Below are 27,535 nucleotides of genomic sequence, written 5' to 3' on the forward strand. Positions count from 1 at the left end.
AACTGGCTAAAATTTTTCTTAAAATTAGACCCTCCTCACCGTCTAACAAAATAACTAGGACACTTCCAGAAGAAAGCCTTTTGACTCACAGTTTTTAACATTGTAACTAACTGTTTATCTGGCTGGTGTGGCTCTCGTTTTGGAATGACACCCCCTCATTTTTATAATGGAGTCTCCCAAACTCCTCTTTCCACCGGCTGTCTAACCATGAAGTTCAATGGGAACTGCCAATCACAGTAGCCCACTTGCTTAGCCTCAGGGCATGCATCTGCCCCTTCATTAATCAGCCCCTTCTCCCAGCAAGTCTCAGAATAGAACTAAGGAGAGAGATCATTTTTCCCTCTGGCTGGGAAGCCAAGGAAGTGCTTCCTGGAGCAGAGGTCAGCTTTGGGACAAGGATTGCATTTAGAGTAATGAGAAAAATATGCATCCAAAGGGAAATCTGTGATGGGAAGAGTCCTAAGGACATATGAGTCCTTTCAAGGTTGTCCAATCTTTTAACATTGTGACATGATATTGCGATCAGTTATAAATGTGTTGGATTATATTTCCAGTTGTCCTAAGGACACACACAGCTCAGTGGCTACAGGCTATACGTGCCTGGTTTAATCATACAGGGTAGATAATAGTAATTGGTTCAAAAGTTAATCTTGATGTACACACTGCTGTGCTCAGGCCTTCTCACCTTAGCTCCAGATCTGACAGTGAAGTTTTACAATAGGCTTGACCATGGTGCTGCTTTGGCCAGTGAATGTGGTCAAATGGGATGATAATAGAGACTTGGGAAGCACTTGAACATGGGAACTTACCCTTTTTGCTTGTGGCTTCAAGAAATTTTTTCACCATGTAAAGTCCATTCTAGCTTCCTAGGGACAGGAATCCCAGCCAATAACCCAGCACCAACTAGAGTCCTGAGAAGACCATCTCTGGTCATCATAAGTCACATGAAGGACACAGGAGAGATCATCAGAGAATCATCACGCTGAGCCCCACCTCAAATGAGCACTCCCAGCTATGAGCAAATAAAGTGATGGTTTATTTCAGCAGGTTTTGAGTCCTTTGCAACCCAATAATCAATAACCTGTAGCTCTCGGAAACCTTTACCTTTGGAATAGACAGACTGTAGGACAAAACACCATGTAGAATGAACATCCATGGTGTCCCAGGCACTCCAATGTTTAGCAGTCCTGCCAAGCCACAGTACATAACATTAAACCATGTCTCCAGGTGAGTCCAACTCCAGCTAACATCAGAGTCAAAAGCAGATAGATGCCTGTTTGACTTCACCTTTAAACTTAAGATGACATCCTTTGGGGGTAACTTGTCCCAACAGAAAAGCTGCTCTACCTTCTCAGGAGCTCTCCTACCCATCTTTTTCATAGAGCCATTGTCTGCTGATTTTGCCCAAACTGTTACAGCCACATGACTGAGAGGATTCCTAATATGCAATCACCCCTTTTCCTTACAAAATTCTCATGTCGTGCAGAAAAACAATTTATTCAACTAAACACTTTATCCGTTTCCCCAGCTACTAGATACGGTTATGTATGTTATGCAGATGACATCGCTGAAGCCATAAAGGTGGATCTGACCACTTGTTGAAATGGATCACCTTCCTTCCACCTTCCTTCCTGTCGCCCTTCCTTCCTCCTCCTCCTTTCTCCTTTCCTGTTCTTTCTTGGAGGGGTTTGCTCTGGCTAACATTTTGAGCCAACAGGGTTCATCACGACAGACAGGGATGGCAGTGGGGACAGAAGATGACAGATCCCATTGTGTCGAGTCAGAAAGCAAAGACAGATGAACACTTGAGGTCTTCTTCCTGCCGTCACTAGAACACACGTAAGATGATTGGAGCCATCGCTAACTGAGACCCTCAATATAAAAGGAAATGTATGAGAATAGTAAGTGAAAGGCCCAATGTTAATGGGCTTGCAAAGATGGCTTTAAAGGACTACTAAAGAAAGTTAATGGGCTACTAAAGATTGCCAGTGGCCACCAAATTCCAGAATTGCTGTTGTACAAGAAAAACAGAAGTGTGCTTTCCGGACCTCTGTGTAAGGTAGGTATTTGTTATACAAGATAAATACAATCTCAAAAGAAAGAACCTGGATTTGACTTCCATCCCTTTCAGCAGAAGACTAATAATTAACGATTTAGTCTGGTTATACTACAAGGTAAACGGATTTGATATTCTCTCTAGCACATGTGTAGACCCCGAGTCATGTCCCTCTTTTGATTTAAAATAGATGAGATAAGTAGATATTTACACAAACTATTTTGATTTGAGTCCTGGTCGATTGTAGCCTGGGTTGGCCTCAAACTCTATAAAGCCAATGATGACACTGAACTTCCCATCCTCCTGAGTGGTAGGATAAAGGGTGTGAGCTACTACACTCAGGTTTTGTGGAGCTGGAGATTGAACCCAGGGCTTTGTGCAGGCTAGGCAAGCACTCTGTAGACGGAACTACATCTCCAACCCCATAAAGAGTATTTTATTGAAATCTAAAGACTAATTCAAGGGAAATAGTTACATTATAAACATATAAATTAAATATAAACAATGTGAAATTGCTCTTTCTCACCACAGTTTTGACCCTATGTCACCATATAAGCTCTCCAGGGTCCCCACTTTAGTATCTTTACTTAAAGCAATACTTCTCAAAGTGAAGTCCTCCAACCACAGCTTCAGCAGCGTTTGCACATGGTCCTGAAGCTTTGTGTATGGCCCTGAAAGCAGCCAGCACTGAACATCATTTCCTTTTTGTTTTTTAACTTCAATTTTTTTTTTCATTTTATATACCAACCCCAGTTCCACCTCCCTCTCCTTCTTCCACCTCCCCTCCCCATCCCACACCCCCATCCACTCCTCAGAGGGTGTAAGTCCTCTCTTGGGTAGTCAATAAAGTCTGGCATACCAAGTTGAGGCAGGACCTAACCCTTCCCTGCTACTTCAAGGCTGAGCAAGGTGTCCCACCATAGGAAATGGGCTCCAAAAAGCCAGTTCGTGCACGAGGGATAAGTCCTGGTCCCACTGCCAGGGCCCCCCGAAACAGATCAAGCCACACAACTTTCACCCACATTCAGAGACACTTACTTGCTAATTTCCGGTGGACAGTGAATCCTCAATGCCTTTTCTTCTAGAGCAGCTGTTCTCAAGTTGTGGGTTGCAACCTTTTGGGGGTTGAATGATCCTTTCACAAGGATTGCACAGGAGATAGCCTGGATACCAGATGTTTACATTACGATTCATAACAGTGGCAAAATTACAGTTATGAAGAGTAGCAACGAAAATAATTTTATGGTTGGGGGTCAACCAACATGAGGAACTGTATTAGAGGGTCAAAGCATTAGGAAGGTTGAGAACCACTATTCTAGAGGGTGCTGGGTAATGCTTGGAGTCCCAGAGAATGTGATGTCAAATGTTGACCCTGCCTCATTAGTTAGGAGCTCTTAGGCCAGTTGATTAGCCCCTAACATCTTGGTGTCTTGATTTCTTCATGGAGAAAGTGGGATGGTGCTTAACGGGATCCTGTAATAAGACCTGCAAACTCCCAGACTACCCCACTGTCTGGATCAGAGGAAGTTCCCAGTGCAGTCTCTGGTTCTCTCACAGCCATTTCCCAGCAGCCCTGTGGGCATGGGACACTCTCTGCCCACTGTACTCAGCTCCCCCCTTTTAGAAAAACAAAAAGTAATTCGCTCTGCCTAGTTCACATTTCTCAATACTCCTAGGTCCTGCCACTCTAGTTTGGCGTCAGGTGAACAGCCTGGCTTGACTTACCCTGATAAATGTGTTAGAACAGTCAACACTCTGCTCCCCAGTGGCTAATCTGACCTTCTCAGGCTGTGTTTTCTGGGTTGAATTTCTTATTTCTGAAGCTTCGGTTCCAATATCGGTGAAAAGGTAGTAATAATTCTTATATCACAGAATGTCTGAAATCACTTTAAAAAAAAAGCACAGAGAACATCAAATAAGGTATTTGATTGGATGATAATTTTCCAATTTTTTTAACCTATATGTTTTTTTTATTTTATGTCTAGGAGTGTTTTGTCTGCTTGTGTGTCCATGCACCATAGGAATGCAGTGCCTGAGGAGACCAGAAGAGGGTGTTAGAGCTCTCTTTGAAGCTATAGACAGTTGTGAGCTGCCATGTGGCTGCTGGAAATTGAGTGCTGGTCCTCTTCAGCCCTGAGCCATCTCTCTAATCCCTAAATTTTCCAAATTTTAAGTTTCATTCCCATATTTTTTTCAAAGGAGCCTAACTTCAGAGCTCTAGATTTCCTCTGAAAACATCACCAGTGCCCTGAGTATGCTTATGAATGATGAGCCCAAAGACAATAGAAAAGTTGCAACTTGTCTTGTCCCCTTACAGATAGACATCATTGTGGAAAGGAAAACTCACAGTTGCAGTAGCCCACTGGATGCTTCATTCCATGCAGATAGGGCAAGAAATCACAGGAAACAGAATGTTTAATTACCAGAGCCAGGGCCCCTGTGGATGTGGTTCAGGGCCCCTGAGGCCAAGTATGGCCTGCTGGCATATATCTTTATCTCATCTGGGTATCACAGAGTTGCTCAAGACTAGCACAGCGCCTTTCTATGTGGTCTTCCAAACATTGTGGTGACTTCCACTTCTGAGCTTTTACATGCAGAGGTGCACAAGAACTGTGTCTGTATCAAGGCGAGCCATCTCTACCCTCAACACTTAGGTCTCAGTGTGACCTCTTGATACAGTCTGCAAGAAACAAGCTTCTGGGATAATTTGTCAAGCAAGCCATTGAGCAACAGGGCACAGAATCCTCCCTGACTCCTGCAGATAGGGGCTTACATCTCAGCATGAAATTTGTTTACCCTTATCTTAGCATGCAAGAACAAATTACCCAGCCTTGTCATAAATCCCATGGCTGTGCCTGGGGATCGCTTTCTGTATAAATCTCCCACAAACTCTGCTTGGCTAGCTGTTCACTTTTGTTTGAGATTTTTTTCCCTGGCTCCAGGCTCTTGAATGTCATTCGCACTGGAGGACATCCTTACTTTTGGAGACAATGAAAGACAGGAGAGGGCAGCCACAGCCTCTGCAGCATCAGGAGCCCCTCCTGGCAAGGGCGTGTCAAGATTCCAGCTGCTGGGAAGCTCCACTTCAGCAGGAGAGCCCTGCTCAGATAGCCTGGGAACCAGATCCAGAACTTCTCAGGGCCTAGGCTAAACTCACTGTTGCAGAGCGGTCAGTTTGAATGGATGATTCCCCCAGGGCAGAGAATTTGTGCAATTGTGATGTAAATGGCATTGATAGCCCCAACACCCTGTGGCTAGGCTCAAACTGAAAAAGGGAAAACTTTCTGTAAGGTTAACAAGTAATTTAAACCATCAAGGTAAAGATCTTTGCCCCAGGTGCCTGGACCTCAGAGAAGACAAGTGTAGCCCTCGGGATAAACAACATTGGGAAAACATTATCAACACTTGCTATAGAGACCTGACCTGTGTATGCCCTGCACATAGAGTGCTCTTAGTTGTCTTCAGGCCTCCAGGTACATCACCAGGGAGGCTCACCAAAGTGCAGAGAGGAGAGTGCTGTAAAAATTAGGGACTGAACACAGAGACTGCAAGAGAGTTGCCTAAGGCCACAGAGAAATAAAAGAAAGTGCTGGATGAAAGCAAGTGGTATTCCCGAGGCTGTACTTTAAATCAGTGCCTCCAAGGACACACCACAACACACACACACACACATATATACACACACACACATACACATACATACACACATATACACAACACACACACACAAACACACAACGCACACATACACACACACACACCACCCATACACATACACATACACACGTGTACACACACGCATCACACACGCACTACAAATACACACCACACACACATACACAAACTGCCTGGAGACCTTGTAAAAGTGCAGCACACCTTAGCAGTTCAGGGTCACCTTGCATTGTTGAGAAGTTAGCTATGGCCAGTTTGGAGGACCATGAAGAAAGTCACTCAGCCTCTCTGTATATCTTCTATCTGGAAAATAGAGAGAAAGCCCACGAAGCCTGGCACTCACTGGGTGGCAACTCAAAGGAATGGTGTGTGTCACACCAGCCAGTCTTGAACTCATCTCTCAATCACCAGCAACACTAAAAAAATAAATAAACTCCTGAATGCTCGTCATGATGAGGAAACACACCCTACAAGAACTATATACCATATCAGGTATTCCTGGGCTTCTTCTGCAATTTTGACAGCAAGCTCCTGACCCTCTGCTGGTTGTAACTTAAGAAGGCCAGGGTCTTCAGTTTCCACAAAGACCCCTAGATTTCTTCTTTAACTCGGAGCAGGAGGGAGCTGATGTCTCACAAAACTCTGTAACTGCAGTTAAATTTCAATCCTCATACATAGGCAGTATAGTACCCCCAGGGCACTGCAAGATACCAGATCACGGAGCAAAAATGCAATTATTTTCATTCTACTCCAAGATCTCTGACAGGTATGTGAACTAACACAGTTTAGAAAGATTTTCAATAAGGAAGGATGCAACTAGGCAGGTTTACTTAACTCCAGTTAAAAAGAAATCTAGTTAACTAGAGACATTCAGAGGAGAGTATTCCAAACAAATCTGCTAGGTTCTGTCTGTCAGACATTTACATAATGAATGGAGAAGCCAAGCCCTCCTGTGGCTTGTGGATAATGACAGGAAGCTGCTAAGGAGCCTTAGGTGAACATGGAACTGGTCCTTGACAATTTTCACAGTAATCGGTGTATCTCTAGGTGAGGGGAATTTTCCCGGTAGGAAGAGGGATCTGTTCTGACCTTGGCAACCAGGCAGACTCCTTCATGCTCAGGTTGGCGTTGTGTGCAAGTGCCTGCAGGAATTCAGTGACTCGGGTCAGCACACTGAAATCCAATTTATTTATCTGTGTTGGCATGCCCCTAGAACTCTAATGATTCACATCCTCCCTTGGTAATTAATTCATTTGTCAAATTAGTCAGGATCCCTGGGTCACCCTCCACTCCATCCCACTCCAGGCAATCTTTACATAGAAGGGTTGGGGTTTCCTGTCCCAAAAGGCCCATTTCCCCTCAATCTGTTTCTGAAATCTCCATGGGCAGGCTGAACTCTAAGGCCCCAGCAGAAGTTCTTGGGCTGGCTGTTTTGGGTGAAGCACAGCCTGCTTGGAGTGTGAGAAGGAAGAGGAACAAGGACGGCTTTGCTAATAGAGATATTTCACCTTGCACAACAGCCTTTTCTTGTCCCCGATTTGTGACGATAGCAGGATGGACACTGGCTAGAGTGGGAAGGTGGCCTGCGCAGGTGGTTCAGAGTCTTGCCTGGGTCCACACATTCTGTTAAACCACCAGATCTGGGATGGTTTATTCGGCAGGGTTCTCCACAGAGACCAAATCAAGAAGTGATAGGCAGGTGGGTAAGAAGGCAGGTAAGTATGCAGACAGACAGGGGATGCATTAGGGAACAGATCCACAAAATGATAAAGACTGATGAGTTCTAATGTCAGGAGTGAAGGGACGGGGACACAGCTGCTACCCTCACTACACTGAGGAGTTACATTAAGCTTTTAGGGACCTCAACTCAGGCCAAACCAGGATTATGGCTTCCAAGCTGTGGAGGAATTCAAGACTAGCTAGTACGGTCAAGAAAAGTAGACGATTTTATTGGAGATATATTTTTATTACTTTTTTTATTTTCTGAGATTATAATATAATTACATAACTTCCCCCTTCCCTTTCTTCCTTCCAAACCTCCAATACACCCCTCCTTGCTCTTTCAAATTTGTGGCCTTCCCTGTCCCCCCACTAATTGTTGTTACATGCAAATGCATGGAGATATTCTAATATAGACTTAAGCATGAGGGTTAAGAGAAAGAAAGGCACTCAGAAGAATGAGACATACCCAAGGGGAGAATATATGTTTCTCAAGGGAGAGTAGGGGAAATCAAGACATGCCCAAGTGTGAGTACTGTTAGGTCTTAAAGAAACTGGAATCTGTGGCTAACTGAGGTGTGTATTACCATATTAAGGCGCCAGGCTCCAAGTGAGCACCTGTTACAAAAGTCCTGGCTCCTCAGCACTTCTCCCCTGACCCCTACCCTAAACCTCCCCACCACTGAGCTTCCCGTCCCTTCCCCTAGCTTCTCTGGTTCCTATACAACTCAGCCATTTTGGCTACCTACACACCCTTGGTTCCTCTCTCTAGGCTTCTTTGCATCTCTCCTCTTCCCTCTCTCTTCCTTTCCTCTATCACTCTCCTCCTCTCTCCCTTCACGGCCTAGTTCAGACTGGACCCTTCCAGATGCCTCTGGTTGCTCTCTCCCTCATAGCTACAAAAAAAAAAACTTTCTCCTCAACCATACCTAGGAGTGGGCACGTCCTCATTTCCATGCAAGTGCCACTTGTCTAAGAAGGAGGAGCAATTGTCTTAGTGTTAGCCATATGTACCCTCTCAGGTTCCATACACTTCAAAAGGCTTCGAAGAACCTCCTTTTCTTGTTCTCTCTCCCTTTTGATCAAAAGAGACAGATACATGAGGTGACTCCTCAGATGCCTTGGATGAGAGTCTAATTTGATAGGAGCTGCATAAGGAGACTGGCACATGTCCTTTTCTGGTGGGATTCATAGAAAAGTACACGCTCATGGCAGGGAGGGGCGAGGCGGGAGAAAGGCTGTAAGCAGTTGTTAATTGTGCTAGAATGTTTGCTTTGCTGCTAGCAAAGGCTTCAAATGGATTCTAGGAAGAAGGCATTATTTTTTTCTCAAAGGCATTATTTTTTTTCTCGCCGCATTTCATGTCCCTAAGGCTTCCTGTGCCTTTCAGTTCTGCCTCACCAAGACTAGTGGTATATAAGCTAAACCCCCTGCAGCGGGGGTGGGGGTGGGGGAGTGGAGGGGTGGTATTGTGGTTTGGTCCAGCTCCAAAAGCCTCAGAATCTTGAAGTCAATGTGATAGCCTGAATCCAAACCCTGAAGATGGGGATGGTGGATGGTGGTAGCTATGGTATAAGTTTTAGAGACCAAAAGACCAGGGAACCTGAATCTGGTCTCTAATGGAAAAGATGAAGTTGGGGTGGGGGTGGGCGGAGGGCAGAGAGAGAATATGAATCACCTTTGGCTGCCTTTGTGTTCTCTGGCTCCCAACAAATATGATGATAGTCCCTACTCGGTCCACTTAGTCACATGCCCATCTTCTCTGAAGATACTCTCATAGAAAATTCTTCTAAAGTAATTTCTTCCTGGTTTTTCTAGTTGTTCCATAATACCGCCACAATGGTGAACAGCCAGAGTTAGCCATCACAGATGGGGATAAACTCCTTCTGGCCATTCATTTTTCTCAGCTGTAGAATGGTGTTTTCGTTTCATTTCTGTGGCTGAGGCAAATAAAGACCCGACACAAAAGTCACATGAGGAAGGAGGGAGTTTATTTGGCTTACAATTCCAAGTCACAGTCCATCATTTGGGAAGTCCAGGCAGGAACTCAAGCAGCAAGCCATATCAAATACACAGTCAGGGCAAAAGGAAAGAAACATATCCTTGCTTTCCTGCTTACATCTAGCTGTGTCCTCACTTATATGTGTCCTGCCTAGGGTATAGTGCTGCCTACAAATGGCTGGGTCTTCCTACATCAGTTAATAATTGAAACAAATGCCCACGGACATGCCACAGGTCAACCTGATCTAGATAATTCCGCATTGACACTCTTTTCCCTGGTGTGTCAAGTGGATAATTAAAACTAACCAGCACATGTGGGAATTACATAATGACATGCCTGTCCTGTCGAGATGCAGGGAAATGAAACCAGATGACACAGTGTCAAGCACAAAGTGAAATCATGCAACAAGGATTCTTTCCTCTTTTTTGCAATTTAACAGCTATGCATAAAGCAGTTTAGGCTACTCTGATTTGCAAAAGCTACGTAAATACAGCTTTTATATTTATGCTTTTGATTTTATCTCTAAAAAGTCTTTATCTGGCATCCTCAACTGATTTCCATAGCTTGGTTCTATACACTCACTAATCTATTACTTCAAAATTCCTACTGATCACCAAGTGCCACTTGACGTGATCAAATGAGAGCCTTATAGGCAGGGCTGGATTTCAGTCCTCCTTCATATTAATTTGGTAACTAGATCAAAGCATTATAGCACATGGGTGCTAGGGACTCCTAGAACTCAGCTGCCACATTCTATCAGGCTGCTCTGTAGAACACAGACCCTCACCTTAGACCAAAGACAAGTCCTGGCTATTTGTAGCAAGAGATCTACCCCATCCCTCATTCAAATCACTCAAAAAGTATCGACCACTGCCCAACAAAACCAACTTCAGCAAAATCCTTTTTTGATATTTATTCTTCATAAGTCATTGTCATTCTCCTCTTCTTCCTTCCTTCCATCCCTCCCTTGTTCCCCCTCTTTCTTCCATTCTTTTTTTTTCCTGCTTCCCATCCCCTTTCCCCTCTCCCTTCTCCTTCATTCTCTATTTTCCATCTTGAATTACATTTTATTGATAACTTTGTCCTGGTTCCACTGAACACCTCAGTTTGGCAAAAGTGATCAATATGCAAAAGTCAGTATGATTGTCTGAAGATGATCATATTCTCTACCCTGCCCCCTGACCCAGAGTAGACTATCAGGCTCATCCAAAGAAAGATTCATTTACACTGCATGTATTTATTAAGCCTTTAAAATGTGGAAGTCACTACACTGGAAGATGGGGGTGCAAATGTGGCATCTCATAGAGAAAGTAGGCTTCCAGGTGGGCAAGCACTCCAATAGTAAGCAACATGCCTAGCCCTAGAGGGGAGAGTAACAAGGAGGCATAAGAACGTCAAACCCCTCCCACTGTGTGTTATGTAAGAGACAAGGGGCTGAGGAAGAGTGAAGTTGATAAGATGCTGGTGTGCCCAGTGCCTGGAGGGTTTGAGCTGAGGCAGAAAGAATGCAAAGCATCCAATTTAGGAATGTGTAGGATTCAGGGCATCCCAGGTCCAAAAAGAGCCTTGTCAAGGCCAGAGATAATCATGATCTTCCTATGAACAGAAAAGCCAGGCTTGGGGCAACTGGGCAGAGTAGGGAAACAGGAAACCAGGAGGAAACGAAGTTAGAAGGACAGGAAGATTAGACATGGCTGTGGACAGGAGCTGAGAAGATGACTCACCTAAGGATCAAAGAAGGACATGAAGTATGAACACAGAGCACCTCAGCTATACTAGTTGTAGCTACTGTCTGGGCTAGGGTGTCCAATTTGGACTGTGCAAAATGTGTACACTAGTTGTGTACCCATGGGCAAGCTACTTATATTGTTTCCTGTTTTATCATTTGTAAAATGAAGATATGGCAGTAACTGCTTCCCATGCAAAGATGCAGGATACATATGGAGCTCTTAGGGTGCCAGGTACAGTAGCACTAAAAGTCACTAGCTGTTGTTACTTATCGCCACCTTTGAAATGTGAGCCTCAAGCTCACAAACTCAGAATCATTCTCTGTCAGGCCATTAAAGTGGTTCGCAGTAACCCAGCTCACAGTCTGGTATAAACCAGACTGGCAGCTTGCTGATGGACAAGGACAGAAGGAGGGAAGGGAGGCAGAGAGGAAAGACAGAAGGGAGGGAAGAAACAGAGAGGAAGGGAGAAACGGAAAGAAAGAAGAAAGGGAATAAATTATCAGGTAATTTGCTGTCTCCATCAGTGTTTCCATATAGAAGCCAAATGCCACTCAGAGGGTTATTTAGTCATCAGGGAGTTAAGCATGCTCAATCATGCTAATGCTGAGTGCCCTGACAGTGATAGGCAGCTTTAGGGAACTTATCCCAGTGGAAATTCCTCCTCACTTAACCACTTCTCCAGGTTCTTCAGGGAGCTCTCTGCTGTAGTAGGAAGTATATGATTTAGGTATTATTCTACAGAATATGATGGTACTGAAGGGGGGGACTTTGGGGGAGGGGGTGCTTGGGCTATGAGGATAGCTGTTGTAGAATATTATTTTAAGGTGTGTTACTTTTGTTTATGTTGCATTTGTTTAACTCTGTGAAGCTGTGTTTGCTGTGCCTGTCTAAAACACCTGATGGTCTAATAAAGAACTGAATGACCAATAGCAAGGCATGAGAAAGGACAGGCAGGGCTGGCAGGCAGAGAGAACATATAGAAGGAAAAGAAGAAGTAGCCAGAGAAGGAGGAGGACTCCAGGGGCCAGCTACCCAACTACACAGCAAGCCACAGAGTCAGAGTAAGATGTACAGAAGTAAGAGAATGAGAAAAACCCAGAGGCAAAAGGTAGATGGGATAATTTAAAGTTAAGGAAAGCTGTCAAGAAACAAGCCAAGCTAAGGCCAGGCATTCATAATTAAGTATAAGCTTCTGTGTGTGATTTATTTGGGAGCTGGGTGGCGGGCCCCCCCAAAGGGCAAAAACACCAACAACAGATGGTGACTTCACATACAAAATTAGTGCCATTGTACAAGACTCCAGACAGTTCTCTTGCCATTTATTTGCCTTAAGAAGTACAACCAGAAGATGGCAGTCTGCAACCCAGAAGACAGCCCTCACCTGAGCCCTGCCATGCTGGCTCCCTGTCCTACTTGGTTTTCTATTGCTGTGGTAAAACACCATGGCCAAAAGCAACTTTGGGGGGTAAGAGTTTACTTGGTTTACATATTCTGATCACAGTCTAACATAAAGAGAAATCAGTGCAGCAACTCAAGGCAGGAACGCGGAGGCAGGAACCAAAGCAGAGGCCATAGAGCAGTGGTTCTCAACCTTCCTAATGCTGCGACAGTTTAATATAGTTCTTTATGTTGTGGTGACCCCCGACCTTAAAATTATTTCATTGCCACTTCATAACTGTAATTTTATTACTGTTGTGAATCATAAATGTAGATATCTTCTATGTGGGATATTTTTTGACCCCCAAAGGGGTTGCTGCAACCCACAGGTTGAGAACCACAGCCATAGAGGATTGGCTTGAGCATCATGGCTTGCTCGGTTTGCTCTCTTATACAACCCAGGACTACCTGCTGAGGGGTGGCACCACCAACATCAAATCATTTCTCAAGAAAATGCCCAGTGGATTTGCCCACAGGCCAATCAAATGGAGGCATTTTCTCAGTTGAGGTCTCCTCTTCCCAGACGACCATAGCTTGGGCCAAGTAGACAACAAAAAAGCCAAACTAACCAGCACACATCCCAACTCAGATTTCCAAGACAGAACTGTGAAAGTGACTTTCTATGTCTGTACCCCACCCACCAAACACACACACACACACAAACACACACACACACACACACACACACGCACGCACGCACGCACGCACGCACTTTTTTTTAAATTCAATGCTATTATAAAGACCAGAACTGACTACAGCAGGTATTTTGGTACCTTTGGGACCCGATGCATTCTCTGTGTCACTGTTCTGCTAGGAAGAACAAGGTCAGCATCCTTCTCTGGAGTCTGAGGAGTAACGCCCTTGAAGACAGACACAGAAGAGCAATGAAAAAAGCGGGAGGAATGCAGTCCCGCACACAACGGCCACAGATGCAATCTCCATTTTTATAGCAGCCACATTTTCAAAGGGAAAAGAGGCAGATGATATTGATTTTGGTAATATATTCTGTGCTACCTAAAACCTAATTATCACCATTTCAACATGCAATAAATATACAAAGTAAAGTTTTGTGTTTTGTTTGGTTTGTTCTACTACATCCTAGAATTCACTGAGCACCATGCACCTAGGACACATTTCGAGTCAGATACCTGGTAGCCATACCTGACTGATGGATACCATGCCAAGTAGCACAAGGTTATATTTCTCAATGCACCTGAATTCGATTCAAAGACCCATCTGAAGTCCACATATCTAGACTATTGTGCTGGTCACAATATAGGCACTTATTAAATTTTAGAATTGATATTCCCTTTGTAAATTGAAAAGAATTCATACTGTGAAGACTGCTGTGGAGATGAATAGAGATGGCCCATAAAAGTACTTTCAGTTATTCATTCAACTATAGTTTACTGAGCCTACCATATACAAAGAACTTTCCCAGGATTTTGGAGGTACCCTTGTAAACAAAACAAGGACCAATAACTTTCAGAGCTTATAATATGTGAAAGACGATAACCAAAAAAAAGTTACTAATTTATACAAACTAGTAAAAGGAAACAAGTAAGTAAGCTAAGCAATATGCAACAGAGCAGACAGTGAGCATGATTCTCCATTTCCACTGAGTATAAAAATACCCGAGACTGGGTACTTAATGAAAAGAAAAGTTGGTTTACTCAGTTTGAGAGGAGGTAGACCATGGTACCCACTTCTGCGTGGCCCGTGCCTCATGGTAGATGACATCACAATAGCTGTGGCATGCACAGGAGACAGATCACATGATGAGACAGGAAGTCAAACAGAGATTTGGAGTTCAGGCTTGCTCTTTTCTAACAGCTTGCACTCTTGGGAACGAATCAGGAATCCAGAATTATCATAATTCCTTCCACTGGAAGTGCCACCGATGATCTAACCACCTCTGAGAGCTCCCTTTTTCAAGATGCCACCACTTCAATACTCATGGTAATGACCAAGCCACAGACACAGGGGTCCTTGGGGGTACCTCTAAGTCACTGCAAGGCATAAGAGCATGGATGAGAAGACACTGGGGTTTTTAAATAATCTCATCAGGGAAGAGTATCAGAAAGCTGGCATCCTAATGAAGACTTAAAAGAGCATGATAAGATTTGCAAGGGCGAGTACTCCAGGCAGAAGGCATGGGCAAAGCTTAGGTTCTGGGAGACAAGCGTGCTCGCCATGGGGAAGGAAGTAATGAAGGGCCATCTTGTCTTAAAGTAATGGGAAGAAAGCTAGCAGAAGAACCTTGGACACTATGGTAGGAACTTCCCACCCCTCTCTAAAGCAGATGCGGAGTCACATAAGGATTTTGAGCACAGAAATAACTTGGCTTCCCTCACAGTGGTGCCGGATCTCTGGCCCTGCTGGGTTGTGAATGATAGTAGGACAGTTACAGATCCATGGGATGCCTTCACCCTAGGTCTGGAAAAGTACACTGAGAAGGGTAGACAGCGATTGGTTCTGTAGATTGCTGAGCCCTCCTGTGTCCCACATGCTGGGCACCCTACCCTACCTGCCCCGAAGAGTGTCACACTGAACAAATGCTATCTTCTACTTCGTTTCACAGCCTGTCTCCTTGAAAGCATGAAGAATGCACAGGGAAAGGGAGGTGGGGTGTGCTCTCTGAAGCCCCTGACTATTGACAGTCCCTCCTTTTTGAATAGCCCATCCTCCCTTTTGTACACAAGAAGTGCAGAATAAGATTCTTGGAATTTAGATTTTTTTTTTCTAATCCTCACATTTGGATTTGCAGATATGCCAATATTTGGATTCGGAGAGCTGTAATTTAACCCAGTCTCTCCCCTGGAACCGCCTGGTGAAATGCATCTTTCATGAGGCTCCTGCAGGAGTCCAGCTACAAGCTCAGACTCCTGAGCACAAATCACACTTTCAGCAACATCAACAATATGATCACAGGGCCCCCTGAAGCAGTGGGTCTGCTGGAGGGGCCAGCTTCATCTCTTCTCTTTTAGAAACAGCCTGCTAGGGGGAGAAATACCTGGACAGCAAGTGGGGTGGTTTGAGGGTCCAGCCCTCAGGTGCCGCTCCCAACCCCTTCTCAAGGGTCCTCATCCTTATCCCTGTCCATATGCAGAGTGGCCTTTGGCCAGCCTGCGGGAAAGAGTCTGGTCTGGTGATCTGCAGAACAATGAAACAGAAACTCTTGATTAGACAGCCTCTGGTGCTTCCCTCCTTACTCTGGGGGTTGTGTGGATGCTTAATGCTCCTATGCTGATTTTATATCCAAAGTCTGGCCGGTTTGGAAGATAAAGGAACATAGTCGCTGGTCAGTAGCTCTCAAAGGTGAGGTAGGTGCAGCAGCTGTTACCTATGCCAGAGAATGAGACTTAAAAGCAAAAAATCCCAGAGTGAGTGTTCAAAGCATGGACCCTTTGGTTGGATGACTCTGTCTCTGCCTCACAGAAGGCCTATTAAAAGTGAAGTCTCTGAATGCTGGATTCTCCTACTTTCTGTGCCTACTCTTTCCTATCCCTGCAACATGCCCAACTCAGCTCTCATGATAGCTCTTGGTTCATAGAAGACAATGACCAAAACAGCGAGGCACTCGAGATGACCACTGTCACCATTTGCTTTGGCCAAGAAATGTTCAGGACTAAAACCATGCAAGTCCCTGGCAAACCAAGAGAAGCTGGTCACTCAGATCTGCTGGTTTCAGGCCAAGCAACGACATACAGGATGGAAGCACTCCAGCCCTACCCCAGCCTGCTTGATTCAGTGTAAAAACCAGCCTTGGAGGCAGGCAGGTTCATACCTGAATCTGACCTCTTCAGACCTCTTCCTAATAATGAGTAGAACTCATACTTCTTTTGGACTTAGCATGCTTACAGGGGGAGACATAAGCATCAGGACTGCATGGAGATTTAGTACAGTGAAGGCCACAGCAGTTGGTTATCCTTCTACTCCTTACACAGAATCATCGTCTGGCTTTTACATGGGTTGTGAACCATGGCCAGCATGCACATGGCCTTTAGGATTTACAGGGTACTTATGTGTATAGCTTTCCCATGAACATCTGCAGTGAGACAGAGACCACCAGCCTTACCAGAAAGGCTGGGAAACTGGGCCCAGCATGGAGAAGAAACAACTCTAACATCACACCCTTGGCAAACACAAGGAATGAAAAGTTATCGGCTCCACCCTGCCACTGTTTACTTTCCAAGATGTCCAGAATCTCTCAGGAAGGATGGGTAGAGATCTGATTGGGGGTTGAGATGTAGGGTGGTATAGAGGAAGCTGGTTTTCAGAAAACACTATTGTATCTGTGAGCTTGAGGCCCAGCCTGAAGTCTAGACAGGCAGAAGTCTAGATTGCCTAACCAGCAGTTCACTGATCCCCTGTTCCGTACATTCTTGGAGTCACGCTAGCTCTGATAGCTCTCCCTTCTTGCAGCGTCAGACTCTGGGCCTCGTGGGGTAGAAAGGTCAATTCTCAGTTCATCCAGTGGCTTGGACAGGAACTCTGAGAGTGAGTCACTGGCATTCAATACAACTTGTTTTTATTTAATTTCTTCTTAGAGGAGGTGTGGAGAATATGGAATTTGGATTACTGTGTTGAATGATAAAATTACAAAGTACTGCAGAAAACCAAAATGCAAATACAACAGCCACTAATGAGATGACTTTGCTGACTCCATTTTTGGCTCCTGAGGTTTGTCTCATTCTCATGTCTGGGTCATCCACAAGACCTGCTTCCTTTCCTGTTCTACAGTCCAGAATGGCCAGAGGGACAAGCTGAGACCCTGGGCCTGTCTATCTCTATCAGCGTCTCCCAGACCTGTCTGCTATGTACTCCAGGTTCAGCCTTGTTTTTCCCTCTTCCCTAAACACCCCAGCTCCATCTTATCTCTGGCTTTTGCTTTCAGTCTTCCTTCTGGAGAGGATACCAATGCCAACCCTTCTCATCCTGCATGTCTCAGCCCAAATTTCAGTTCCTGGGGGTCCTCTTTGACCATCTTTTGTAAAGTAGGTCACTTACCTGTCACTCTCTCCTTCACTACAGCTATTCAATCCCAGGATGCTGTTTTACCTTCCTCACAGCCCTGATCTCAGGTACTTACTTTATATTCATCCGCTTATTTATCTCACGCCTTCTTGTCTTAGTTAGGGTGTCTATTGCTGTGAAGAGGCACCATGACCATAGTAACTCTTATAAAGGAAAACATTTAATTGTGGTGGTGGCTTACAGTTCAGAGGTTTAGTCCATTATCATGATGGTGGGAAGCATGGCAGCATATAGGCAGCCATGTTGCTGGAGAAGGAGCTGAGAGTTCTTACATCTCAACCCACAGGCAACAAGAAGTGATCTGAGACACTGGGCATGGCTTGAGCATATATGAGACCTCAAAGCCCACCCCCCTAGTGACATACTTCCTCCAACAAGGCCACATCTACTCCAACAAAGCCATACCTCTTAATAGTGAGCTTTTAAGGGACAATTACATTAAACTACCACGAGACAAAAAAGCCACAGTAACTGATACACTATGAGCTGATAAAAGCAGACACTCCAATGTCTGTTAAATGTCATAGACTCTGTCTCTGTTTTAAAACAAGAGGTTAAAAAAGTAAAGCAGACATGTGTGATTTCCCATCTTCCCAGTTTGGGAGACAACATAGCCTCTCTAAAGCTTTCACTCTGAGAGGCCACTCAATGGTAGTTACTCTTGATTTTAGAATTTTGGTAACCCAATCGTCTAAAACACCAATGGCAAGGCCTTTGCCATCCATCACCAATCCACAGGCTTTGAGAACCACTCTGCCCCAGTCTCCTCTATTTCCTATTCCTGTACATCAAGTCAGTGAGTCCTGAAGACTTATTCTTGCAGAGGATCAAAGTTCAGCACCAAAATTGGGTGGCTCACAAACAAACCCACTTGCAAACTTACACACACATAAAATTAAAAATAATAAAAATAAATCTTAAAAACTACAAATAAAAGAAAGACTATTAAATATTTAAATTAGAGTTAAGCCTGGTGACAGAGTCTTTGGGAGGCCAAGGCAGGAAGATTGAAAGTTCAAGGCCTGCCTTGGCTAGCTATATAAAGAATTCAATGCCATCCTAGACAACTTAGTGTGACTGTGTGTCAAAGAGGAAAAATGAGAAGAAAGAGGGGGGAAAACAGTAGAATGCATGCCTAGCATGTAGAAGGGCCTAGGTTCAATCCTGGGTACCACAAATAATAAATAGATAAATAGTAAATGTATGAGTTAGAAAACAATGGGAAATAGCATATAATCATGAGCTGAATTATACACAAGCAAGTGATAAGGTGTGAAGTGTATGTATGTGATATGGAAAAGGGGGGTCAGCAGAAAGATTTCTAGGGCCAGGGAGGAGCTCTCCATAGGTGAGGTGACAGGTCAGGAGTGGAAACAGTCACAGAGGACACATCTGTAAGGCAGCAACTCAGCACTGCCTTAGCTCTGATGTAGTGGTTCTCAACCTTCTTAATGCTGTGGCTCTTTAGCACAGCTCCTCCTGCTGTGGTGACCCCCAACCATTCTCACTGCTACTTCCTAACTGTAATTTTGCTACTGTTATGAATCATAATGTAAATATCTGATATGCAGGATAGCTGATATGTGACCCCTGTGAAAGGGCCATCTGACCACCAATGGGGTTGTGACCCACAGGTTGAGAACTGCTGTGAGCCTCCTCAGCTCTAGCTCTTTGTTGCTTACCATTCTGGGTAATGGGTCCAATGGGTTTATATCTTTAGGTTTTTCCAATAAATCTGATAATTTCAATTTTTTATTAAATAATTATTTGAGATGAACAAAGTCTTTTTTGGAGCCTTTGCATAACCTCTGACCCAGTGATCTAGGTGGCCTGATGGAGGCTGAGTCCTAGACATTCATTACTTAAAAAAAAAAAAATCTGCACCAGAGGCTGGTTATCAAATGCTGATTGCCTCATAAAACCAGGACATCACATATTTCTTTTCCTTTGTGTGTGTGTGTGTGTATGTGTGAGACAGGGGATCAAACTCAGGGCTTCCCACATTCTAGGCAAGCACTCTATCATGGATCTATATCCATCCCTTAGGGAGTAATTCTTGCTCTATGGCAAATTTCCCCTCCACCATCTTCTAAACACTTATTAACTGAATGACTACTAAGTAAAATGACGTGATGTCTGTTACTTTGAACTTTAGAGTTGGCCAGCTGAATAACTGAACCTCTACTGTGATAATAAGAGAAGGAGAGGCAAGGAAGTCCAGCTCTCACACACATGAGGACTTGATCCCCGGGTGCTGACAGCAGTCTACTATGGAACTGTTCCCTCCCACAGATTCCATCCCCAGCCAACCCATCCATTGTCATCCAGGGACAAACTGGCCCACAGGATCTGACCATAGGTTTCCCCATTCAACAGACAAGTTCTAAGTGGAATACTCGTCTCTCTGTGCTCACATGGTAGGAACAGTGGCCGCTGAAGCATGTTATGCCAAGGTCCAGGAACTGCTCTCCTAACCTCATACATCTGCAGTCAGTCAGAAAATATTGAAATGAAAGCTTCAGGATACACACAAATCTCTCTTTTTGGTCTAGCTCATACTGTGATCTTAGGCTTGCTGAAGGACTAACTTCCATCACAGCCCTGACAATATTGATTGTTCTGGCTTAAAGGTACATAAGTAGATTGATTTTAGTTTCCCCTCGCAAACTAAAAAGGATCATAGTAGTGTTAGTATTTTCCTGTTTCCACTGGTTGGTATACACTGAATGAATAAATAATAATGTTACTTGGAAAAATGTGGTCGATGGAAAGCAAGGTGCAGGTCTTGAATTGCACTGTGAACTGGTTTCGATGCTTCCTACGCTTGTCCATTTTGAGTGGCACCATGGATTCTGCACTGTCCATTCTGACCCATTGTTTGAAAAAAAAAAAAAAAGACCACTTTAGTGGTTGAGGTCTGGGGTACAGAAATAAACCCAGCAGGGGGAAATGTGTCCTCTTGTGGAGGTTAATAAGCATCAGGGCTGTCACTTCTCTCTAAGTCAGGGGGAAGGAAATATATTCACCAGGGGCCTTTGCTAATTTGTTTCTAATTTAAGGACAATTAGGCAATTCTACACTCCCACCCAGCTTCTGCATGCTTTCTCTCTCTACTAGATAAAAAAGAAAAAGAAAAAAAAAATCCGGAAACAAAGAAGTCTATGAAATTTTTGGCTTCATTTGAAGGGACACCTAGTAGTCACCACGGGCCCTGGGAGCCAGCCAATAACTGTTTTAGACTGTTTCCTCTTTCTGGAAAAAAAAAAAAATTGTTTTCTACTGTCCCAAAGTATTACTTGTTCTGGAAACACGTCTTAGCTGAGATGTTCCTTGATCTGTTGCAGCACAGAATCCTTTAGGTCATAAATACGTTCTGTACAAGAAAAAAAGCAGTCCCTCCCTCTTTAGATACTTCATCTAAGAAGAAATGGAAGGCGACGAGGAAGAAACACCAAATTCTTCTGGCCTCTCACATTTCTTTATTTCCAGGTGGCATTTAACTTCCAACGTCTCAGAACCCCAACAGGAAGGCAAGCCGCCTCAGGGCGGTGCAGGAAGCCGGCTCCCGCGGTGGGGAGACTATTTACCAGCGGGATTTAAACCCGCTACAGAGGGGGCGTGGCCCGGGAAAGGCGGTGCAGCTCGGGTAGGCGGGGCGGGGGCGGGGCTCCGGGAGGCTAAGCCTAGTGCAAGAAAGACCTGAGCTCCCGGAGCCAGCGTCTGTCTCTTTAAATGCCAAGGGCTGCGCTCCCGCCCGGGAGCCCAGAGCCGGATCTACAATCCCGTCCCTCCCGCTCCGGCGCTTGTTGCTCGCCCGGCCCGAGCAGGAGCTGCGGATCCCGGGAAGCCCAACTACCTCCTTCTGCTTTCCTCTTCGTGTTCCACCTTCCGGGAGATCTGCGTGAGGGCTTGTACAGCAGCGAGCGTGAACAGGCATTGCCCCCCAGCCCCATCTTCAATTCTTGGGGCGCTAGGCAGCCGCGCGGGGCGGGAAGGGGAGAAATGCGTCCTTCCCCGCTGCCTAGCTTCGCCCCGGTCCGCGCTGGGAGAGGAGGCACTGCGGAGCCCACACCTGCAAACTCGTCCTAGAAGTCTCAGGGTGCGGCAGGGCGCCCCTCCCGGTCCCCTAGGGCTTCTACGTCTCCGCGAGTGAGTCGGCGCAGGTAATCCGAACCCCAGGGCAGGAGCGCGGGGGAGGAGCCGGCAAGCTGCAGCAAGGACTTGACGCAGGTGAGCCAGGTGGGGTGGCTCACCTGCCACGGCCACGCCGCGGGAGCCTCTCTGGTTCCTAGAGGGTGCAGTCATTGTGGGGCGTCTAAAGGCTAGTTAGGACCCGGAGTGGGAGGGGAAGTTAGGAAAAGAGAAGGGAATTGGAATAAAGTTTCTATTTCCTTCCACCCCCCCCCCCCCTCCTGCCCAAGGTTGGCAGGTAGGGCGCAGGCGGAAGCTGTAGGCGCAGCTGATGCAACGGGCTTTGGACGGGGCCAGGTGATGGCTCGGGGTTGGGGAGAGCTGGAGTGGCCATATCTCTAGTAATCGTGACCTAAGAGGTGGAGAAACGCGAGGAAGCTCGCTTCCTAGACTCCCCCTAAAATGGCTCCAGGTGCTCGGCCCCCACCCGTTCTTTTTCCAGAACAAAACGTCTTTCCCTTGAGTGGCACCTACAAATACATTTTTTCCTCGTCTCCTTTTCCAACAGGTGGCTTTAGCCCCTGCCCCGGGACCAGTGCCAATGACTCTGCTGGTGGTTTCGCTTTCTCCTCTCGCAGTCCTGTGAACCGGCCGTCCACAGCGTGATGGGCAATCAGGTGGAGAAACTGACCCACCTAAGTTACAAGGAAGTTCCCACGGCCGACCCGACCGGCGTGGACCGAGACGATGGGCCCCGCATAGGAGTCTCTTATATTTTCTCCAATGACGACGAGGATGTGGAACCGCAGCCACCGCCCCAGGGGCCTGATGGCGGAGCGTTGCCGGACTCCGGGGACCGGCCTCCCCTGCCCCCGCCGCAGCCCTATGACCCGCGGCAGCACGAGGTGGAATGCTCGGTGTTTTATCGGGACGAGTGCATCTATCAGAAAAGCTTCGCGCCGGGGTCGGCGGCGCTAAGCACCTACACACCCGAGAACCTGCTCAACAAGTGCAGTCCAGGCGACCTCGTGGAGTTTGTGTCGCAGGCGCAGTACCCACACTGGGCTGTCTATGTGGGCAATTTCCAGGTGGTGCATCTGCACCGGCTGGAGGTGAGCAACAGCTTCCTGACCGACGCAAGCCAAGGTCGGCGCGGCCGCGTGGTCAACGATCTGTATCGCTACAAGCCACTGAGTCCCAGCGCTGTGGTGCGCAACGCGCTGGCGCACGTGGGCGCCAAGGAGCGGGAGCTCAGCTGGCGCAACTCGGAGAGCTTTGCCGCCTGGTGCCGCTATGGCAAACGTGAGTTCAAGATCGGTGGCGAGCTGCGCATCGGCAAGCAGCCCTACCGTTTGCAGATTCAGCTCTCGGCTCAGCGCAGCCACACTCTCGAGTTCCAGAGCCTGGAGGACTTGATCATGGAGAAGCGGCGCAACGACCAAATCGGACGCGCGGCGGTGCTGCAGGAGCTCGCCACGCACCTGCACCCGGCTGAGCCAGATGAGGGCGACAGCGATGCGACTCGGACTACACCGTCTCCCCTGCGCCCCCCTGCACCGGGCTCCGAGGAGGAGGATGGAGACTCGGTGGTGCACTGATACTTAACCTGGGCGCAGAGCTGCAAAAGGGAGCTGCTTGCAACGGCCGCGCCCCTTCCTCCCCACCCATACCCCCTTCATCCGGGCCCCATTTGATATTCTTGGGCCTTTTGGAAAACGCAGAGTTGGTGAAATGTACATCCGACTTTGGACGGGGGAGGAGGAAGGGGACGGAGGGAGCAGGTAGGAGCACTTTGGCTGGTGGGTGGCCATGGGGAGCATTTTCTTCCAGCCCCCTCAGTCTACCTTCCTTTCTGAGGTGAGGTAAAGTGTGAATTTGCTTGGAGTTTCAACTCTGACAGATCTGGGACCAAATTTAGCCCTTCCTATACAAGCAGGCTTGGGGAATTTCAGAGCACCTATGCCCTGCATTAGGCCTCTCTGTCCCTTTCAGCTTGGAGGATGCAGGGTACAAAGGCCAGAGGGGGTTGGGGAGGCGCCGCCGCGGGGCAGCTGGAAGAGCTGCTTATCTGCTTCCCCCACTGAGCTGTGCTTGGGATCGTAGAGGCTGGAGTGATTTATTTTATGGGATTCCCGGGGCACAGGTCTGCTGAAACCACAAGATCTGGGAGCAGCAGACCGAAACCAAACAGCCCTGTATTAAGTGCAACAAATACTTTAGCAAACTCAGGCTACAGGCTACAAACAGACTCTACTACCTCCCTCCTCCCTATCCCCAAGTACCTCCTCTTGGGAAGCTGACTCTACACAGAGTCTCTGGCTCACAACCCTTCCCCGTCCATCTCCACCCCCTTTTCCCCCTCCCCCACCCCGGTTACAAGTAAATCATTGTCAAGGGCCAGGCAGAGAAAGGATTCAATTAAGGTACCGTTCTGCTGCCTCTGTTTTTGGCCTGCCGCTGTGGACTTTTAGAGCTATGGCGGTGTTATCAAGGGAAGCAATAGCCCTTTGTGTCTCTGATCTAATTAAACCTGCTTGGCGTGTTCATCTGCAGGTCACAGATGGGGTTGGCTTGTGCCACCCCATAAAATATCCTCTAGGGAATCAGCCAGCGATGCCCTGGCAAGAATTAAATCTCTCCTATCCCCTTGCTCAATGGTGAGGGTAAGCCTGTACAGATAAAGCTGGACCCAGGGTTCTTTTTGCTTTTTTTTTTTTTTTTTTTTTTTTTTTTTCCCTCTCTTCTTGGTCCGCTTTCCTCACCACGGCTTTGTTCTGCCTGGTGGTAAATCCTAGGTTTCAGACAGTTGCTGTGGTAGGTAGGGTTAGGGTTAGGTTCACTTTACCATCTATGATTGAAGTTTAATTCAAGGTGCAGAGTCTTGTTATATGGACCCAGTTTCTTTGTGGCTTGGAGAACATCCCAACCGAGCCTTTTCTTAATTAAGAGTGGTGACATGAGTCCCACAGATTTTGATTATGGTCCCAAACATAGGTTGGTGATGGTGGAATGTGTCGTTTTGCTGACTGACAGGTAGCAATTGGGTCGGCTGCTGAACTTCTGTGCACTTTAGTACAAGGCTTTAAGATGTCGGCAGCCCTGTCCCCTGAACTGTGGGCGGGCCTTTGACTGCCAAGTGCTTATGGGCTGCCTGTTAACTGCTCTCAAAGTTGAGCCTGGTTAAAGGCCTTTCCTGCCTTCCACACTCAGTCCTTGTACTGTAATTGGACAAGTAATTTGTGAACTAGATTTTAGCCATTGGAACAGAATCTTACTTGAGTGTCCTGAAGCCATGGCCATTGTTGGGCTTCTTCCCTGAGGAATCACACTTTTTTTAGACATAAAAGTTGAAATCCTATTTTTTTTTTTAAAGCCTAGATCTTCATAGTACCTCAGCATGAAACTTTTTCATTATAAAGGCATTAAATGCATTTTCAGCTTTCATGGTGATTACCAAACAAGTCCTTGTTCCTTTGAATGTTGAAGATGAGCTGTACACTAGCCTTGGTTTGGGACATTGGAGGAGAATCAGTTTCTAATTGGGAATGTAGATCTGATTTCTGTGTACATGAGTACACAGCTATGTGTTTACATGGTCTTGTTCTTGAACAGCAGAGCAAGATAAACACAGGCGATGACATTTAGGAAAACCTATGTCTAACAGATCGGGGTTAGTGAAAATGGAAATTGATGCCCACTGTGTGGACGACAGGAGAGGAAGAATCGGAACAGCTGTTACCAGCAGCTCTGGGATAGCAAACCATTCCTGCTCTCCATCCCAGCCTTTTTCATCACCACCCCTGCCCCCCAAAAAAGAAAGTCTGTTCACGCTCAGTGTAGCAGGTGATTTGTATTAGCCATAGAGTGCCCCCAAAGGAAGAACTCAAAAGATCCACCCTACCGGTAGCATTCGTACTTCTTGAAAATAGGTCTTTTCCAGGTGATATTTTCTGGAATGTGCTGTCAGCAATTCAGCTGGGTACCAATGGTGGCAAATATGGAATACTTAGGAAGAGCTATCCCCTTGGAAGTTTCCTTAGGGGGTAGAAGGGTTTTAGCAATGGTTCTCAACCTGTGTGTGTGTGTCATCGAGACCCTTTGGGGCACATACGAGATATCCTGTATATCAGATATTTACATTATGATTCATAGCAAAATTACAGTTATGAAGTGGCAATGAAGTAATTGGATGGTTGGGGGTCACCACAACATGAAAAATTGTGTGAAAGGGTCTCAGCGTTAGGAAGGTTGAGAACCACTGATTTGAAGTAAAGCAACATGGACTTAGGGCTCTAAGAAGAGTGTTGTATCATCTCTTCGTTTTTAAGACAGTAGTAGTGTTATGGGGGAAAAAAACTTTTTTTTTTAATTTTTATTTTAATGTCCTGGCAATGGCTATGTCTGGCACTTTAGAAAATAAAAGAATATTTAATAATTTTTGTTTCTCCTTAGGCATAAGACATAGAACTATTTTGTACTGTGAATTATGGACGCTCTTTGAAGGAAAGAAATATTGATTCCAATGTTCTTCCGAAGCTCTGGAGGGGGATAAGCAGGACCCTGTGGAACACATACTAAAAGAAACCAGACAAATTCTATTTTCTTACTCGAGCAAATATTTTATTCTGACTGCTTATGTATGTCCAAGGAGCCTACAACTTCAGCTACACAACTTTTTCTATGGGGAGAACTGGGATTTTGTAGCTTTTATTCCACGTTTAATTAAACATGACTTTGTAGCAAGAAAATGTCTAGCAGAAGACTTTATTGCAGATCTTGAAGAAGATTTTTAGTTTTTATGAAAACGGTTTCAGTGGTTAAAGCCCCTCAAAGCTTTGGCGCTTCTGAGCCTCACGGCGCCATTGGACAAGAACAACCACATGAAAACATATTTTTTGGAAGCAAAACTTTAATTTTATATGACATATATATACTATGGAAAGCTAAGAAAATTTAAGGACTACTTGTTTTTCTTTTTTCTTTTTTTCTTAAAATGGGATCCACTGTGTTGAAGACTCTTGATATTATGTGCTTGTCTAGCCATTTTAAAAAAAAAAATTAAAATTAAAATTGAATATGATCATAGTCATCCAATGGATTTGTTTGGAAAGTTAGATTTTATTTGTGAATTGTTTAAAAAAATCAGGATAATGATCAATTTGACTGTTTTATTCATCTTTTCCTTATGCCGTTTTGTTCTTGGTTATAAATCTGTGGCCTGTGAAGAATTACCCATCAGGATACATACTCCACATGCATTTTATTTCCCAGCAAATTGTAGAAACTTTAATTTTGTTGGAGGTTGTATGTTAAATCAATTTTCTTTCACCACTTCTTGAGGAGGAGGTTCTAGTTTGAAATTGTATCATTTCCTTCAAAATGAAGGGCAGTACTTAGTTAAATAAAAGATTGATGACATCTTTTAAGCCATTTCCTCTTCACTCTGTCTTATTAAAATAAAAGCTGTCAAGTTCTTTTGAAAAATGTTATGAGGGTTCCCAATAAACCATCTATTATTAGAGCTCATTGCATTTATCTCTCCACATATACACCTTCTCTTTTGACATTTTTTATTGTAAGTCAAGCTACTCAGCTTACTGTAATAATGTGTATGTCATCCTTACGTTGTTCAGAGAATAGTTTGGTGGATTCACTTAGTGACCCAAACTCTTGTGTTTACCATGTGGGAATTAACCACCCATTGCTTTATGCTGTCGTGATAAGTGTCTTGTGACCACACATCTTCAATAC

General features: G+C 45.4%; 2 protein-coding genes across 3 annotated transcripts in view; both read left to right on the forward strand.

The window, feature by feature from the left end:
* Positions 1-22,450, forward strand: part of LOC131896404 (alpha-1B-glycoprotein-like) — a 106,936-nt gene extending 84,486 nt beyond the window's left edge. Inside the window, exons 7-9 of the mRNA XM_059247018.1 lie at positions 21,394-21,554; positions 21,784-21,883; positions 22,353-22,450. Of these exons, the coding sequence (XP_059103001.1) occupies positions 21,394-21,554; positions 21,784-21,883; positions 22,353-22,450 (359 nt within the window). The remainder of the gene's footprint in view (positions 1-21,393; positions 21,555-21,783; positions 21,884-22,352) is intronic.
* Positions 21,348-27,305, forward strand: Lratd2 (LRAT domain containing 2). Of its 2 annotated transcripts, none has more exons than XM_059247810.1 (3): positions 21,348-21,883; positions 22,353-23,565; positions 26,237-27,305. In XM_059247810.1, the coding sequence occupies exon 2, from the start codon at positions 22,450-22,452 to the stop codon at positions 23,380-23,382; it is 933 nt and encodes a 310-aa protein (XP_059103793.1). In that variant the 5' UTR covers positions 21,348-21,883; positions 22,353-22,449; the 3' UTR covers positions 23,383-23,565; positions 26,237-27,305. The 2 variants fall into 2 exon arrangements, with proteins under 2 accessions (XP_059103793.1, XP_059103794.1); XM_059247811.1 differs by having other exon boundaries at positions 21,348-21,816.
* Positions 27,306-27,535: the final 230 nt, after the last annotated feature.

This window comes from Peromyscus eremicus, chromosome 20 (genome assembly GCF_949786415.1).
Source record: "Peromyscus eremicus chromosome 20, PerEre_H2_v1, whole genome shotgun sequence".
Taxonomy (NCBI): Eukaryota; Metazoa; Chordata; class Mammalia; order Rodentia; family Cricetidae; genus Peromyscus; species Peromyscus eremicus.